This window comes from Lissotriton vulgaris, chromosome 5, assembly GCF_964263255.1.
Source record: "Lissotriton vulgaris chromosome 5, aLisVul1.2, whole genome shotgun sequence".
NCBI lineage: Eukaryota > Metazoa > Chordata > Amphibia > Caudata > Salamandridae > Lissotriton > Lissotriton vulgaris.
Window position 1 is genome coordinate 415,680,635 of NC_141693.1, and position 18,825 is coordinate 415,699,459.

Sequence of the window (18,825 nt, forward strand, 5' to 3'; positions counted from 1 at the left end):
CCCTTTCACAATATCTCATTGCTTCTCCTTGCCAAAATATCTGTGACACAGTTCCTCCCTTAAATCTCAAAACCCTGGCACATGTTCTGCCCACAAGGCTAGGAGCAAGGCCATTCCGCTCTCCCACCACCATTTATAACTTCTTATCCTCAATGGATTCCTATGCTAGTGATTTTACTTACTGGACCACAGCAGCCTTTGAATCCGCTGTGCAAGATAATTCCTCACACCCACACCACCCCTTGCCTTCTGTCCCTTCGTATAACAACACTCTTAAATAATTCAAATTACATCGCAAGAAAATGGAACACAATTTGCTAAGCTTTTTTTTTTGCAATGCCCCAAATTACCAATTCCACACTCTCACATGTTCCTCTTCTCCTTCCTCTGCACCTAAATGAATACATTTTAACCCAATCTTACTAGAATATCTACTCAATCTTCTATCCTCCATAAAGCCAGGCTCTCACTTCGACCCCTCTTTACCCATTGTCTTTCACTCCAGCCAGAGAACACTTGCAGAAGCCTTCCTTGATCACTGTGACACACCCCTAGACCTGGAAGTGGTTCCTCATGCTTTGAAACGGCTTTTGTAATTTCTGAACTTTTCAAACTAATTACATGATCAACTAACTTCAGCTATTTATGCCCCATTTCAGTAATGCCATCCATATCCTTTTAATGACCTGGAAAAGGAAGCCAATATACAGATCTCGTTATTTGTTTGAGCTGCACAAACATTTAGACAAAACACATGGCTACAGAATGGACACCACGATGGTTTTGGTCTAGGACAATCTACGACTGCTGTCAAATAAAGACACGTCCTCTGTGCTAGTACTTTTAGACCTGTCTTCTGCATTTGACATAGTGTCATGTTCCATGCTTCTGTCCCGGGTTTTCGAAACAGGCATACAAGGTCGAGCTCTGGCAAGGATGAAATCTTACTTTCAGGACTGATCTCAAGGAGTCTCTGCCTCACTGTTCTAAGTAGAATTTAAACCTCTAGCACAGGGAGAGCTTCAGTGCGCATCCGATAGATCTACCTTTTTCAATGTTTGTGTTCCCATCTTGAAACAACTTACTCTCTCCTTTGGACTACACTCATAGAGCTAAGCTGATGACACTGAGATACTACTCTCCCTTAATGATAGTGCCAAGGAAGGCTCTCCCAAATTTAGGGATTGTATAACACAGGTTATATTGTGGATGTCCCACAGTTCCCTCAAACTCAATACAAATAAAACTGAGGTAGTGTTCATTCCAAATCATAGTTGTCCTCATCATCTTGGAACAAATCTAGGAGTGCCTCATTTGGGCCCTACTCTGATTTCAGCTTCCTCTGCCCACAATTTTGCTTTTTTCATTGATCAAGACCTTTCTTTAACATTTAGGTCAATATATTGGCCTCAATCTGCTTGTTTTTGTTTTTGTGTTATTTAAAACCCTTCCCTTTCCTCTGTTGTTTTGTCCAGTAATTGTACAGTCCACCATCCTCAGCAGGTTGGACTACTGCAACTCCAACTACATTTTTGGGCACACCGACTATATTATTTTCCACCTGCAGGGACTACAGAACACAGCCATGCAACTTGGCATTTGCTCTTCAGAACCGATTTTCAGCCACTAGGTCCTTGGAGACCCTACATTGGCTCCATCTCACTAACAGAATTGTATCCAAATCTCTTCACATGGTATATAAAGAAATCCACATCCGAAGACCCAGAAACCTTTACAAGAAGATCCAGTTTCAAATTCCAGCCTAGCCATTGAAATCTTCTACAGCCAGACTCTTGACCACACCCAAATTCCATGGTCCAAGATTAGGATGACAGATATTTTCAGATTCTACAGCTAAACTTTGGAACCCTCTTCCTCTTTAATTAAGATGTCTCCCATTCCATAGACAATTGAAAAGAAGATTATTTCCCAAAAAGTAAAATCCTCAATGGCTTCTCTGATTCCTCGCATAATCAGGCTCAACACGAGGACACCATTTGATAATCAGGCACTTTAAAAAACCCACGCGTAAACCAATAGGTATATCACTTGCATGCTTCACTATGAAATAGTCAACGTTTTCGCTCACCATAATTTTGATGCAATCTTCACCATAGAATCATGGTTGTATGAAACATCAACCACTACTCTAGATCAACGTCAGCCACAAAATTGCACATGCAACAGAGAAGACAGACGATACAAAAAAGGAGGGACCATACGTGTCATCATTATGAATTCCACGAGTTGCAAGGTCTCCTCTGCACAAACACATGATACTCTTGAATGCCTGAAATTAGCCATTAATGTCTCACCAATCACTATCTAGTAGAAATACACAATCTGCCACACACCACAGAAAAATCCTAAATCTATTAAATAGCTGACTGATTTCTTAATGTCTTTCAGGAACACTCTTGAGAGGAATTTAGAACAGGTTTTAAGAATAAGAACTTTGCTCTCTTTGCAAAGTTGTGAAGAAGGTGGCCAAGGCTCCACCTGAAGTGTAAATATCATTATGTTCCTGTCGTTGAATAACGAAGACACTGCCCAGCGTTTAACATCATACGACTAAAGTAGATAGCACAAAGCTGTCCAATTTTTGACTCAGCATATGGGTTGACAGTAGGGGAAGCTAAGGAGATGAGAAATCCTGTACTTCATTGTTCATAACTGACTAATCCACAATAAGACTGGCTGCCCTCTACTAATCATACAGGCTTTACATATAATGAGTGAGTTAGTAATATTTAGACAGGTCTCTTTATAGCCCTATCCCTTGAAAACCTCAGTATAGTCTAACAGTAGTAGACCATACCAAACTGGTAAGTTGATAATGTTTTTACAGAGCACATTGCCGTAGAGGCTGTTAAGCAGGCCTTAGCCCACAGTAAATATTACACATATCTAGAACACAAAATCTAAACATTGAGAAGATCTTGCAAATTAGATGGAGTTACCCACAGTTGCACAGCAAGTATGAAATCTGCAGGATTGAATCAATGACATCTCATATGGATAGAACCAGTTTTCCATTGTATATAAATGATAGATAGTCTAAGCTCAAATACGATGTTATTGTGGTGTCACTTGCAGCAAATCCTTTTAATTGCAACTGTATAAGTACATATTTAAAGGAATCTGCTACAATCCATGCAATAAGTCATTATTTCCATGGGGCCTAAACAATCTGTACAAAGATTCTACTTGCAAGAAATGAATAAAAGAGAGGCATAGTGTGCCGGGCTAAAAGAAAACATCAGATTGCCTTCCCTATTGAGATGCTTAGAGTACTGCGATGTACATTAAAGACCTAATTATGAGTATGGAGGTCCTGGGACTGCCAGACTTGTGGTAGAGCATCGGTGGCAGTCTTCCGATCGCTACATTGTGACCTTAGCAGTCGTGCCGCCCTGGGACCATCGCCTCCACCAGGCAACAGCCATTCCCTGGCGGTGGAAAGTAGTCTTGAAGCAGTAATATGCTCGGCAGGACCGCCACAGTCCCACCAAGCTTATTACAACTTTCCTCACCGCCACTGATTTCATTGAGGTCTTTCCTCCATGAAACCAGTGGCCCCCTTCATCCTCACTGCATGTGGGTGCCCACAGGTGGGCACAATATTTGCCCCCCTGTTTGCATGCATCCCCAGTTCCAGCACGGCATGGACTTCACAGTCCATGCCGTGCTGGAACTTCCTTTGATGTTCCCATTGCATTGCCTATTTTATAGGCACAGCTGTGGGAACGCCAAAGGAAAGGCCAGCCAGTGACTAAAAAAATCATAATACAGGGGACGGTTCGCACGCAGGTGTAACGGTGCGGCTGCAGGGCAGTCCGTCCACCGCACCGCCAAACTCGTAATTGCGCCCTAAGTAGAAGGAGGAATAACAGCCACTACACGAGAAAGACAAAAAACAAAAATCAAATTATTAATGGAGGGGCACTATTGTCTGTGGAAGGAGGGTGCATCTTTCACGCACTGATTAAAAACAATTGTGAGTGATCCTTTTAAAAGCATGATTAAAATGAAATTTGCAGGGATAAAAAAGACAGGGCTATTCTCTTCATTTGTAATTTAACAACACGCCTACAAAGGCATATTAAGGGTTCAGAGCCTTTATTGAGAGTGAACAATTCAGTAAAAATATGCTGTTTTCTCTCTGTGACAGATTTTCATTATATAACCTAAAACAACCTTCATTATATGATAGGATATGAGATATCAGAGCCTCTAGTACTATGTGATATCAGATTTACATTAGCAATGACATTTCATTCAATAATTCTGGATATGTGATATACAGAAGGACTTGTTGGCTCCTTTGCACCTTAACATCCGCAGGTAGTAGTCTGATACTTGTCTAATAGGGGTGATGCTCTCTATGATCATTCATACCCCACCTGAAGATACCTCGATTGAACGGAATCTATGTTTTACCTGCTGCTTCCTAGCTCTCTGGAGTGGCTGCTGGTGACTTCTTATGGTGCTTTACCTTTACAAAAGTTCTTATATGAATACATCTATGATTTATGTCCTTCATAACAAGATGAAACAGACTTTTCAGTAGATTTTGGACTCTGTAAAGAGAAAAGTTTTGAATTGAGTTTATTGCGATGCAGCCAGTTTTCACATGGATCTCTTGAAGTTTTCTGCTGGGTCACACCAACTCTCAGAGAACTCCAGTGGAATCTGCTGCCTGCCTCAATCATCTTGAAGTTATGCTGCATTACTTGTAAAGCACACATCATGAAGATACCTAAATATCTGGCCTTCAAGACCAGAATCTCTGGTAGCTCCCCACAGTTCCCAGAGCAGCAGCATCGCAACAGTTGAAGTTAAGAGATCTAATAATGAAAAATCAGATAGCTTGCTGTCTTCTACTGTATCTACAGAAACTGGAACAATATCCCAATCCATATTTGGCAAACCCCTTCTGTCCTTCAATTTTGAAAGAATATGTAGACAGTTCTTCTTGCGCAGCACCTTACTGCACCCTAATATCTCCCCACTGAATACCTCTCTGCTTCCCAAACTCTCTAGAAAGTGATTCTCAAGTAGTCTCTCATAGTGCAATACCTCCCCTTTTTTTGTAAGGTACACAACTGCCTGGATGCCATGTTTGCACTAAATAAATCCCATTTATACATTACTTCCAGAAAGACCCTCAAATTGTCGCAGCCGGTGCAGGTAAAAGTAAAGTGGTGGGGCGGGGCGGGGGCGTGACGAATGGGGAGGGAAGTCATAAAAACAAAAAAATCAAGAAAACCACTTACCTTGCGATCGCTTCATTGCTGAGTCGACCCCACTGCCCCACCGCTCTAACCTGCACCGGTAGCGACTGCCCTCAAAGTTGTCAGGTTTTTTTTTCACAAAAGGTTTGTCATCCCTGAATTTGATCTCAAAAAGGTGGACGGTAAGAAAACTCTTCTGTAATTTTTCTACCATTCACAAAATAAGTTATGACAACCAAAAAAACATGTAAGACTTAATTTTATTTAAAAAAAAACATTTGTCAAGAAAGCAAACGTGGACCTACTCATTTGTCTAGTATGGTATACTTTTTGGATTATAAGTGATAGGCTGTCTTCAGAAACAGGGAAATCTGCCGAAAGGAATATAGCAATTCATTGCGGATTAAAGATACACAAGAGCCTAATCTTCCAATCAAATACATGCAGCTGCCTAATCATAGCCCAACCCCACAAAAACGTGTATCAGATTAAAATAACCATCATAGATATAGAAGGGACCTCAAGCAAAACCTTCACACCTGAGCTATATAAAAGAACACAATTTATAGCATTAAAAATAATGTTTTCATCCCCAAAAGCATTATTTTACAGCACATAGCCTATCTTGCAATCTCCTTACCCAATCTAAATAAGGTTGCATCCGAACTCAAAATGTAAGGTTACATTCCAAGACATGTTACAGTCTAACTAATAACTTTACAGCACATAATATACACAAATCAAAACAGACAACAGACTCATTTTGAGTCTCCACATCACATAACAAGACATAAAACCGTTAAAAACAAGAGGCGCATCATCGCATGACAAATTCATACAAAAGCACATAACATTATTTAAAATATAAAAGGCCTAGGCCATTTTTTATTATGCATGGCAAATCTTGCAAAATGTGAATATTTTGCATTACGTGCTGGAAAACATTTGTAATTTTAGTGTTAGCCAAGTTCTTTTGATTTTAATGATCTAAACGTATACATATAATATACTTACTTATAGGAGCCTTTTCAATCATTGGTCTGTTTTTGTGTCATTCACCTTTCTCTTCCACCTACCACAGCAAATAGCATTGTGCAATGGTTCAGCCCAGTTCACCCAGTAGATAACTTCACTGTGACTGATAGCATTCTGCTCTTTCACAAGGATCACATCGAAAAACAAAGTATCAGGAATATTGTGGCAATCTGAGCTTTTTTTAGAACAAAAAATATATTGGTTTTAGCCAACGTATTCTTTAATATTAGTGAGGTCCCACTAGCTCCTACAACAATAATATTTTACAAAAACCATGACAAAACAAAACACACATAGACAATGCCAAAAGGCTGACAGCCAACATCAGACTTACTGGCTTTGCCAGAGCTTAATCTACTTTGTAGTCGCTGACATTCTCTTTTGTGAGACACGTGATCAAGAAAAAAAGGGCTTTGTAAATTGAGGTCTGCCATGGTCGAGACACATTTTGTATTCAAGATTTGATTCTGTTGTTACGCGTGATACCGGCAAAGAACATTTAGCATAATGCATGTCATTTTGCATAATTTTAGCAAAACATTTGCATTCTTCAGGGAAAAATAGCAGTTTCGCCCATCCTTCTATTAACACATCAAAACAAATAACGGTGTGGACTATTTCTGCATGCCATTTACATGTCTAAGCACATAACAATTTAATGCCTTATACCCAGGGAAAGGTGGTGTAATAGTCATTTCAAGCTCATTTTCTATGACTTGCCCTAGCTCATAATCTCAATGTACCATATCATGATGTATAACATTCTATTAACAAAGGCTGGGTTGCTTGCCAATACATGACAACTTGACCCAAAAAAACCCACATGAAATACCAAAACGTACAAATCTAAATAAACCTGAATTAGTCATTTCCTTTGCATGATTTATACTAATATCTTTCCTTCTTATCGTAAAAAACTGAAGTTTTTACTATGTTCTAAGTGCGCCATTTCAGACTATAGTCCTAAAAAATGATGCAAGTACTAAATGTGGAAGAGGATTTTTTATTTTTTTTATCCCTTTTTCTCCAGGGCAGTTTAGGCTCCAGCAGACATCTCTCTTGATTTTTGCATCACTGCATTCAAAAACCCCTTTGCTTTAATGAGGGCTGAATCAGCAGGTACACTTATATTGGGTGTGACCCCTTTACCTTCCCAAGATGACCCATCCTCTTTGATGACCGACCTAGAGGTTGGAATAGTTAAGTAAAGATTGGTGTCATCTACATGGTAGGTCTGTGCGGGGTGACAGCCACCGCTGGTCACTTCTCCTATGACGAAGGCTCGCCCAAGTCTTTTCATTATGTACACAAACTCTTCCGCTGCTCCTGCAGTCGATGCACTTGTGAGGATGACCAGCCCCTTCTTGTCACCGTACCTTTCACCTGCAAGAGATCATATAAATTGTTGGCTGTAGTGTGTTATATTTGAGCATTTGATTCTGATATATTTTTGAGAAAGAAGTGAAGGAATTGTGATTTCATTCCCCATCATTTGACATTTGCTGGGTTTCTGATGATAACATATGTTGGGAGTCATACAACCTACATTACTATGGATTCAATTTTGTCTCTGGTGTTCAGAAATGTGTCTGGTGGTAGATTACTCTGGGTTCCAGCCAACCATATGCACAGATGGATGTATGACGGTACAACGCGTACCGTTACAACGCGTCCCTCTACGACGCAGTTTTAACAACGCAAGTCGTTACAACGACTTGCGTTGTGGGGGGGCGGTGATAGAGAATAGTTTAATTTACTATTCCAACACCAGTCCCCGTGGATAGTAGGGAAGGTGTTGGACAGTAACTTAAACTATCCCCTATCCTAGAGCGCCCTCCAGCGAAAGTCGTTGTAACGACTTTCGTTGTTAAAGCTGCGTCGTAACAGTACCGCGTTGTACCAGTTACGTTGTAAAGGATGTTTCCTGCACAGATCCTCCAGACATGCCCATGGAATTTCCCACATCAAAAACATTCCCTGATGACTGGCATGTGGATTCCTGCTCAATTCCATGGAAAACACACCAATAACTGATACCTCCAATGTCAAAAGACAAACGGAAATCCATATTTGGGTCAAGTCTTAGGAGGTATATGTTCCTGTGTGAGGACAATTGAAGGAACTTCCACGTTTTGGGGGGAAGATGTTGACAACCTGACTAGTGTGTTATTCAGCGTATTGTCCTGGCCATCCAATCAGGGTGGAGGAGTTCAGCCACCCAGCAATCACAAACGTATGAAGTGTAGATATTAAAAATATGTGGTTGCGGTAAGGGCTTTCATTGGAATACAAATGGTGGTGGGCTCTCTGAAAGGAATGTTGCCAGATTCTTTCCAAAAAACGTGGCTTATATAATTACGGGTGACTTCAATCAAGAAAAAAAAAGTCCTAGTCTAATTAGTATTGGAATTCCTCTCTGTGTGCCTTCTGTTATTGCATCCAGCCATATCACACAATAACGGCCATGTGCCTAAAAAATTCTGAAATATTGTATTTTCAATTCTTTGGTAGGAGTATCAGATACAATGGTAACAATAATGATATTTTTTGTGAATAACTAGAATTAAAAATATTTAAATTGTGTAAATATGGTGCTATAAATTAAATATTACTGAATTCTGTAGAAAGGGTAGTTGTCTTAAATGTTGCATTCATTCCTCTTCTCCCATTAAAACCATGTTCTTCTGTGGTCACTTTGTAAGACACCATTTTCCTCCTACATCTTTCTGAAATCATTCATTTGCACATTTCAGAGCTCTTGTCTGGCCTCTTCCACAGTCTCTTTTTATTCTCTCATTATGCACATATTTCACTGCATTCACTTTACCATTTCACCCCCCACAGACAATTCACACATTACACCTGTAAGCAGTGCATTTTCTTTTACATTTGTCCTGTCAATATTTCAAGATCTTCGTGTCTTCTTCACTCATGGTACCATTGCTCGGTACATTCTGCATAGGTGCCCAAGATTGGACCAGCAAGTATTTTGAACACATCTATGAGCCACTGACAGGCACATTGAGAATCTCCCATTCCCTCAGCTTCAACTAAAGATCTCTCAATCGCGGCCCAGAAACGGAACTCTCAGACTCCTAGAGGTGACTCGATTCACCGTACACACAGTAGAAGATTAACATGTTGCATAAAGAAAACTACAGCAACACAACATCCTGGAAAAAATAAATACTCCCATGGAAGTAAATTGGGCCCTACTCATATAAAGGTATGTGGTATGTTTCTTTTGCAGGGGTCTCCAACCCGGTCCTGGAGGGCCGGATCCATGCCAGATTTTTAAAACTACTACATGTATCTCAATGGAGATATCCAAAAAATCTGGAATGGATCCAGCCCTCCAGGACCGGTTTGGAGACCCCTGCTTTAGAGTCTGGGGGTGATATCTGAGCAAAATATCTAAACCCTCAACCAGCATTTTGCTGGCATCTGCTTTCCAAATTTCCAACATTTACACCATCAATTTTATAACCTGTGGGCACCCTGTGCCCATAGAAAACCCATGCTTGGTTCATACCACCATGCCCAAGAGGTCCAACAGCACATAGTTGAATCTCAAGTCTTGGCAGGGATATGATACTGAGCGAGGGAGATTGGACGGAATTACCATTTGAAAAAATGCAAAAAATTGGACAAATGTCATGTTCAGCACTATCTCTCAAGCAGACACTCAAGGTGAGAGAGTTCTGGCACCCAGTGATAGGAACCTTAGGGTGTGTAGATGTTAAATATTTGATCGTAGTATGTATCCATACAGCCCATGCGTTATATCTGTGACCTAAAGCCAGGCCTTCCCAACCATGATTTCACTTGCAACTGTCTTGCAAATTTCCAAAATGCAGTACCCACAGTTCATTGCTTGTGGGTACCATAGACCACAAAAAACCATGACATGTCTGGTACTACCATATGATGCAGAGGAAGAAAGACTACGGTCAAGCCTTGGCTAGGTAATGTTTCTGCACAAGGAAGGCTAGAATGAATTACAATGGTTTGAGAAAATAAATGCTACAGATCTGAGAAACATCGTGCTCAGTACGATCTCACAGCGAGCCATTCCGGGAGCGAGAAGTCTTGCACCAAGATATAACAACCTTACAATGTGTTGATGTTAAAACAATAAGGTTGTGGTATGTTTTTGTACTACCCAGGGATCATACCTGTGGCAAAAAAAGACACAGGGACCTTAAACAAGTTTAAAACTATTCAGCACCCCTTTTATAATTAAACACCCTGAATGCAATGAAAACCCATGCCTGTCCGGTGCTGCATGCCCAGAAAATGGAGATAAAGTTGGGGTCAAGTGCTGGCAGGGAAAATAAACCTGGCAATGGTTATGTTCAGTGCGATCTCTCCGCCCAGCCAAGAAGGGTGAGAGAGGTCAGACAGGCACCCAGTGAAAGAAACCTTAGGATGTGCAGATGTTAAAAGTATATTGTTGTGGTATGTTTCCATAACGTCCATCGGTGGTAGCTGTGACCAAAGCAAAAGTATCCCAAACCAGAATTCCACTTGCAGCTCCTTCTACTACACTAGCAAAATGAACTGCACCCGATTTATCGCCTGCGAACATTACCTCGCGGATAGCCAGTAGGGGGGGGCGGGGTAGGGGGAGGTTCTATTTTTTATGTTTATTGCTCTGCTGAACAGTTAGAGGCACGTGCTTGCTTAATTGTTTACCTTACATGTCGCCCACTGATGTGTTCTCTATTTTGAATTACAAAATGATAATGGGGTAAGACATGGTTAAATATAATGTCAATTTCACGGCATTTCCAATGATATCTTCAGTGAGATATTGATACGTGATTCGCACCCAATACTCACCCCTGGATGTACCAAAACACACATGTAGTTTGTATGTGCGCACAAAGTGACCAAAGAGGTACATGTGCTTGAACAACCTAATGGTGATATTTTGAAAAGCGCTACGGCTCACACTTGTGCACAAATCTTGACACTGAAAGGGCTAAATGCCACCACTTTTCACTTTTGATGCCCAATATCTAAGCACATCAGTTCAGCACATAATAACAGGGTCTGGTACTCTAAGCATAGCATACCGGCCCATATCAGGCCCTTGTGTTTAAAGCATACTATATCAGCACATATCAGGCCATGGTGTTTAAAGCATACTAGACCAGCACATATCAGGCCATTGTGTTTAAAGCTTACTATACCAGCACATATCAGGCAATGGTGTTTAAAGTGTACTATATTAGCACATAGGCCATGGTGTTTAAAGTGTACTATATTAGCACACAGGCCATGGTGTTTAAAGTGTACTATACCAGCATATCAGGCCATGGTGCTTAAAGCACACTATACCAGCCCATACCACCCCAGTCAGCTGATCTGGGTTTAATCCATCATCTTTATTTAGGTCACTCCACCACCCCAGTTCAGACATGGCTATATGCAAATCAGTCTGACCCTGTGCCTCATGGGAACAGTCAAGCCCGAATTGCCAAAGTCATGTCTTCCCTGGACCGGAAACAAGCATCCTGGGACCAGTTCCTGGCTAATCAGCCGTCATCAGCCAGGATAGCTTGAATTCAGTGACAAAGTGAGCAAGGGATCCACGTCTGGGCATACCCTGCCAACTTAGGGAGAACAAAGCAAAACCAAAGGGGATGATGGATGGAGTGTTAAACATTGCAAGCACTCACCCCCATTCAACTGATCTGGGTTTAATCCAAACATAGACTATTCATACAATCAAGCCTTTGAATCTAAACCTTGACGATGAGTACATATGATGCTCTGTTGCCAGGCTATGTCTAAACACGGCATATCCGCAGTTATTTAGCCCTAGACTGCTGGTTGTAATGGGAGAATAACATACAAAGTTGGCCCTTGTGCTGAAACCCATAACATATTATAGCACAACTGACTCTTCTGTACTAAGTGTAAACACAGGACATCAGCAGAAAGCCGGTGCTGATGCTCGTAGATAAGATACTAGCATCACCAGAATATCTTTATATTATATCCTAAGGAGGCAAGCATTGAATATTAAAATATATCTAAACACATTGTTAAAGCTTATGATAACTGCACATCATCAGGTCCTGGCAATCTACGGATAGCAATTCAATGCTTTCTAGGTCCAACTTTCTATGAAGCATAATGTTGACAACATGCCCTCATCTCCTAAACTCACAGAAGTAATATAGGAATATCTGTATAGAAGACTTTCTCAGTGCTATATACATATATACATACATATGTTTGTATAGTGCTGCATGTGTGTATATATATCCTTAAAAACACACACACACACACACACACACACACATATAAGTACATATATATATATATATATATATATATATATATATATATATATATATATATATATATATATATATATATATATATATATAGCGAGAGAGAGAGAGAGGGACAGAGAGAGACAGAGAGAGAGACAGAGAGAGAGTATGCTCTATATGAGATACCCATATATATCTGTATATCTGATTGGATTTACTCCAAAATATTAAATCCTGCTATCGGAGGGCATTATACAAATAGCTTTTGTTTCTCATGTTTCACACAATGCTGCTCTATGTGAGTCAAGTAAGATACTTAAAACTTGTGTGGTCGGAGACCAAAATAAATAAATCTTCCTCTGCAGGCGAAGATTATTCACTGCTTATGACTTTATGAAATACTAAACTCAAATGTTCAAGATGATTGTGTTCACCATTGTTGGACACAGTACACACACAGTTTTATGATGGTTGGAAGTAGATTTTTCATCAAGGACATGTGGTGGGGAACTTGCAAACCGATAGACAGCCCTGGTCAGTAAGATTGGGGGCTGGGGAGGGCGGCAGTGAGCTTCAGGTTTCCCAACAATCACGCTGGCACAGAGGAGTCTATTTACCAAATTCTTACGCAGCTCAGTGCATCAGCCAAGAATGCTGTGCTGCGCTGCCTGAAAAGGAGCGAGCAGGAGAGCGCCATATTTATAGATATGGTACGTACCTCCCCTCATCCTAGCACCATCGCATAATCAGGTAGCCGTGCACCACACACATAAGCTTTTGCGCCTTAGTGCACGGGTGGCTGTGTAAGTCTAGCATAGGTTTTGTACTGCAAGGGTACACCTCCAGTACAAAATATGGTTAGACTCACTTTAAAATGTTTCCCACTCTGTATGTGTGCTTTACAGTGCAGCAAACATGCAGAGTCAGAAAAGGAAGGAGAAATAAAAACATTTCTCCTCGATAGTGACTATTTGAGATGGGCGTTATTTTTTTATGTAAAACACTGTCAACATTTTATAGTAAATAGGGTTTTGCGTCAAAAACCATGAGCAGTTGCATGGAAATGCCCATGCACCAACCATGGAATGCCCCCTTGGTGCTAAGTAATGTAAAGCATCGCTATGCGTTTTTCTACATTACTTTTTAAGTGAACTTTCAGCGCAAAACAAGTTTGGGGTGGAAAAGTAAATTAGGAAAAAGTCAATTTGTGGCGATTTGCTTCACTTTTGTGATGTAAACATTGCACCAAATCTTAGTAAATATACCCCATAATGTTAAAGTACATAATATGACAAGCAAGGGGCAAAGGAGGTGCTTAAGGAGGAATAAAAAGGGTAATGCCACTTGGTAGGGGTACTTCGTGAGAGAAAAACTTGTTTTTAACGTTACCAACCTTTTTTTAAATTCTCTTTCTAAACATAAGACAGACACCTCACCATCCCCGACTGAAAGCACCTGTACCAACTATTTACCCCAAAATACATTAATTAGGGAGGGTGTAACACCCCAACCTCCCCCCTCCCCCCTCACGAAGCTACGCCCCTTGCCCTAGAGAAGTAAGTAGTCTTACCAGTGAGCCGAGGCAGAGTCCACACTTCGGTGACCGTGTCAGAGGGTCTGCTGTAGACTTTGTCCAGGAGAATTGGATTTCCATCCGCAAAGAAGTAGGAACAGAGAGCAGCGATGGAAGACATGGGACCTCCGATGTTAAACCTGTTGGAACAAAGAGCTGCAGTCACTGCACGCGGGGAATAGACGTGGACAAACGCACAGGGAACACCAGAGAAATACCTGCCACAATGTTACTGACAAATACCACTTGCCTGCCCCCTTCTGGCCAAATATTCCCAGTCTGCCTCCTACTGGTCAGATATTACATTTCTGCCTCCTACTGGCTAGATATTACATGTCTGCCTCCTACTGGCTAGATATCACATGTCTGCCTCCTACTGGCTAGATATTACATGTCTGCCTCCTACTGGCTAGATATCACATGTCTGCCTCCTACTGGCTAGATATCACATGTCTGCCTCCTACTGGTCAGATATTACTTGTCTGTCTCCTACTTGCAAAAATATTACTTCTCATCCCTACTGGCCATATAGTACTGTTTCCCTCCTATTAGCCAAATATTACTGGCCAGCTATTGCATCTGATGTTGAAAATATTATTTGCAAGGGACATTAAATATTTTTTTATTTTTTTATATACAATCTTCTGTCAATGTGGAACTAAACATCTCAAGCTATAGTTCAAATCCCAGTATCAACTTAACCTTAGAAAATCAGTACCCTCCCTTGAAAGGGGACCAATCATGTATTCAATCGGGCTGATGCCGGTCTCCAGGCTTGATGAAAGGCCCCCTGGGGTTCAGAGCACATGTTGAGAGCATCCGCGGCCTGTGCAAGTAAGAGCAGTGGGCGGTGAGGCCGGGTGTGTCTGATTTCGACAGACGATGACCAGGGAAAATTAAATAAACAACACATTTTCCCTCGTCATCGTCCGTCGAAATACCCCTCCCCCCCCCCCCACACTCGGCCCCACCGCTCTTACTTGCAAGGGCCGCGGATGGTTCAGAGTCCTGCACACTTATAACATGACGATGTCTGTAGGCAGGCGCACAACCGTTAGGACATTTAAATACACTTTAGAGAAAATTTATATGGAAGTAAAATAGAGTCATATGAAAAAGGAAGGCTGTGACTAAAGAAGGGAAGTTAAATGAAAAGTGAAGAGCGGACCATAGAATCACTTGTTAAATAATAAAATCCGCCTTTGAAAGGGGCTATCCTCCAGATGTGGCTTTCCCTTCCAAGTGGGAGGCTCTGGGAAAGTTTCACTGTTTAGAAGTTGGATACTCCAGCTGGACACTCGGGCGTTGCCCACACCCCAACCCCAAACTTAGACTTGGGCCCCAACCATCAACTTCAGCAAACCGAGCCCTGCCCCTAATCTTTGTCCTAATCCTGACCCTAAACCTAAATTTACCTCTAACACGCCGATGCAAACCCTGAACCCAAGCCTGACCCCAACCTTAGTCACCTCATTTGAATGTACGGTTTTCACTCTGCATATGATATTTGCAAGCTTTTGATTTTCATTGTTTTGATCTCCAAACTTTCTTTAACATTTTAGCTTGTTTTTAGAATATTTCGGGGAATATGTGCAAAGAAATGTCGGAGTTTGCAGCTGCGCCAAATTAGCCATTGCTGCACTCCAACATTTCCAACACGCAGGTATGCACTGTATTTACAACTATACGGTACAGTGCTGTGTTTTCACCAGCACTAAAATTAGCTGCCTAGCGCCATAGTGCAAGCGTGCCTGCGTTGCATGGAATTATTGTTTATGTACAGAAAGATTACCTTTCTTCACATAAACTATTCATAATGGTGATTTGTTATTTCTTTGTGTGCTGCATTCTGCAGCACACATAGAAGTAGTAAATCGCAATTCTTAAATGATTGTTTATCTACCGGAAGGGACACCTTCCTGCACATAAACAATCATTAATGGTGAAGGGACACCTTCCTGCACATAAACAATCATTAATGGTGAAGGGATACATTCCTGCACATAAACAATCATTAATGGTGAAGGGACACATTCCTGCACATAAACAATCATTAATGGTGAAGGGACACATTCCTGCACATAAACAATCATTAATGGTGAAGGGACACATTCCTGCACATAAACAATCATTAATGGTGAAGGGATACATTCCTGCACATAAACAATCATTAATGGTGAAGGGATACATTCCTGCACATAAACAATCATCAATGGTGAAGGGATACATTGCAGCACATAAACAATCATTAATGGTGAAGGGATACATTCCTGCACATAAAGAATCATTAATGGCATTTTGCTCTTTCTATGTCTGCTGCAGAATGCATCATATATAGAACAAACAAAAACTAGGGGAACTAAAAGCATTTCTCCTTCTGCGCCATTCTAACGCCTGCTGTTGCATGGCGTTAGTTTTTGCCACTGCCTCAGATTTGCACCACCATGTAAATCTGGAGCAGCGTAAAAAAGAAATGGGTGTGGCAGAACAACGCCCACAGCAACGCCCCTTTCACGCAGATCCCTACATGAAAGGGTAGCATATTTACAAAGCGGCATTAAGCCACAAAAATTGGCTTAAGGCAACTTAGTAAATATGGTGCGTGGCATACCGCCAATGGAGCATTGACCCTCCAGTGGCTCCAGGGGCTTGTACATTTGCCCCTTCATTTAGTAGAGTCAGGCAGGAACAGAACAGAATAGCTCACTCAGCAGCAGAATACGCACCAATCTGCACATGATTCAGATCCATGGGTCTAAACACACGGTGACTGTTCAAACAAAGTGTGTATCCCATAAAACCAAAGGTCATGCCCACATTGGTAATGCACGAGCTGACTAGAAGATATCACAATACTTCAAAATAAAATTAGTGTAATCCTCAAACAGCATCGGTAGTGCCAATATTATTCCTACCTAATGAATGTTATAGTCAACAAACAGAAGAACCTGTCCTTAAAATGGACCCTGGAGCCCCTGGTGCATGCATCAAGGAGAGTCCTGGCTCTAAAAAGAACCATGCGTGAAAGGCAGCGCCAATCTGTGCAGGTGGCGGCAGGTGGAGGGCACCAGCATTCGTCTTTGGGGACCGGGATTTTGACCCAGAGCAAGTGCAAAAGGCATAAAAGGGAGAAATCAGACAAAGGAGAAAGATAGGAAAACAGTGACAAGGTTGAATACAGTGGTGAAAAAGAACCTGCCAGAGTAAGATAATGAGACAGGAAGTGGCAGGTGATGTAAGAAAGAGGCATGAGGTAGACTCAAGTCGAGGCTGCCTTGGAGTATGGAAACCCTAGCCTTCTGCAGCTCTAGAGGCTGATTCCTAATAGCAACATTGGGACCCAACTCTTATATTTTTACACATTAACTGGTGGGGGAGGTGGGGCCCCTGGTACACCTAGCCATCCTTTAGTTGCTCTTCAGTCTGTGTTTCCTGAGTCTCTAAGCTGTAGGCCATGGTTTGCTGACACTGCATGTCCCCCTGGATGTACCTAGCCAAATTGCTTCATAAAGTCCTATTAGAGGATTTGCAAAATAAACTCTCCCTTTCATCATTTCAGTCCCTGATTGATGATCCCTGAAGAGCGAGCGAGCAGTCTCACATGCATTCTTGATATGCTCACATTGGCTCTCATGGCATCACCATGGCCACCATTTCTATCTGTACAGTAGACCAGGACCCTTGAAGATGGTGACCAACTGGACTGCTTCTCTTCTCTGGATGATGACCATTCTTTACCAAAAATAGGTGAGGAGGAGCAGAGAGTAGTGGTGGCTGCCGCAAATAAAAAGTTGTGGTGGCTGGAGGGGACACAGGGGGAACACTGAAGGGGTAGCGCAGAGGGGAGGTGTAAAAATAATTTATTAAAAAGGTAGACTTAACTTAAGCTGGTGGCTGCCTCGTGCCTTGGTCTTCCTGTGCTTCCTGGTCCCAGCAGACACTGGGACAGCATCACTGACACCTTGTGCAACCCTGCCCTTCTCTCCTGGTATGAGAGCAGTGTGGGGATTGCCCTGAGTGGGCTGGTTTGACGCTCGGCTCAGGCACAGGGAGTCTGTGCTGTGTATCCAACCCGGCTCTTCAATGCAGCCGGGTTAGAGAAACCTAAGTGCACACGTGTGTTTGACCTGCCTAAGCTAGGCAGCCAAACATATTTATGCTCTTAGAAGTGCACCAATCAGTCCTCCCCCTCACATGGGCCCGCCCCTCCCTACACTCACGCTGGCTGAGCCAGCAGCTGAAAAATAAAATGATGACAAAATATTGTTTTATTTTTCAGCTGCTGGCTCTGAGCCACTGGGGCAACGCTCCGCCACCACTGCAGAGGAGCCGCCCTGGCAGAAAGTAAGAAGACACTACGATCTACGTTAACATCAGAAGAACGTAGTGGAAGACCGTCTCACCCACAAGCAGAAGAAGTGGAGAAGACTGAATAAACAGTAGAACATATAATACCTATCTTGGACTTTTCTGCACAGCTCCAGCGACTATTTTGGAACAGAGAACATCACCAAGAGCCTCCGTGGGGCCTTTGTGTTACTGATGTTCTCCAGCAGATTGTCTGTACACCCTCCTGCTGCTCCCTGTAGCATCTGTAGTAGCCCTCTTCTCCTCCTCCTCCCTCAGGACCCGTATCACAAAACTAACTTAAGACAAAATCCTAAACTTACTACCATTTTGGTATTTACAGAAGGCA

At 41.9% G+C, this 18,825-nt stretch overlaps 1 protein-coding gene across 1 annotated transcript in view; it reads right to left on the reverse strand.

The window, feature by feature from the left end:
• Positions 1–5,482: 5,482 nt before the first annotated feature.
• The window catches only part of RBP3 (retinol binding protein 3), a 117,003-nt gene continuing 103,660 nt past the window's right edge, over positions 5,483–18,825 (reverse strand). The window contains exons 3-4 of the mRNA XM_086921784.1: positions 14,127–14,269; positions 5,483–7,652 (exon numbers count right to left, since the gene is read on the reverse strand). Coding sequence (XP_086777910.1) covers positions 7,306–7,652; positions 14,127–14,269 — 490 coding nt within the window. The 3' untranslated portion in view covers positions 5,483–7,305. The remainder of the gene's footprint in view (positions 7,653–14,126; positions 14,270–18,825) is intronic.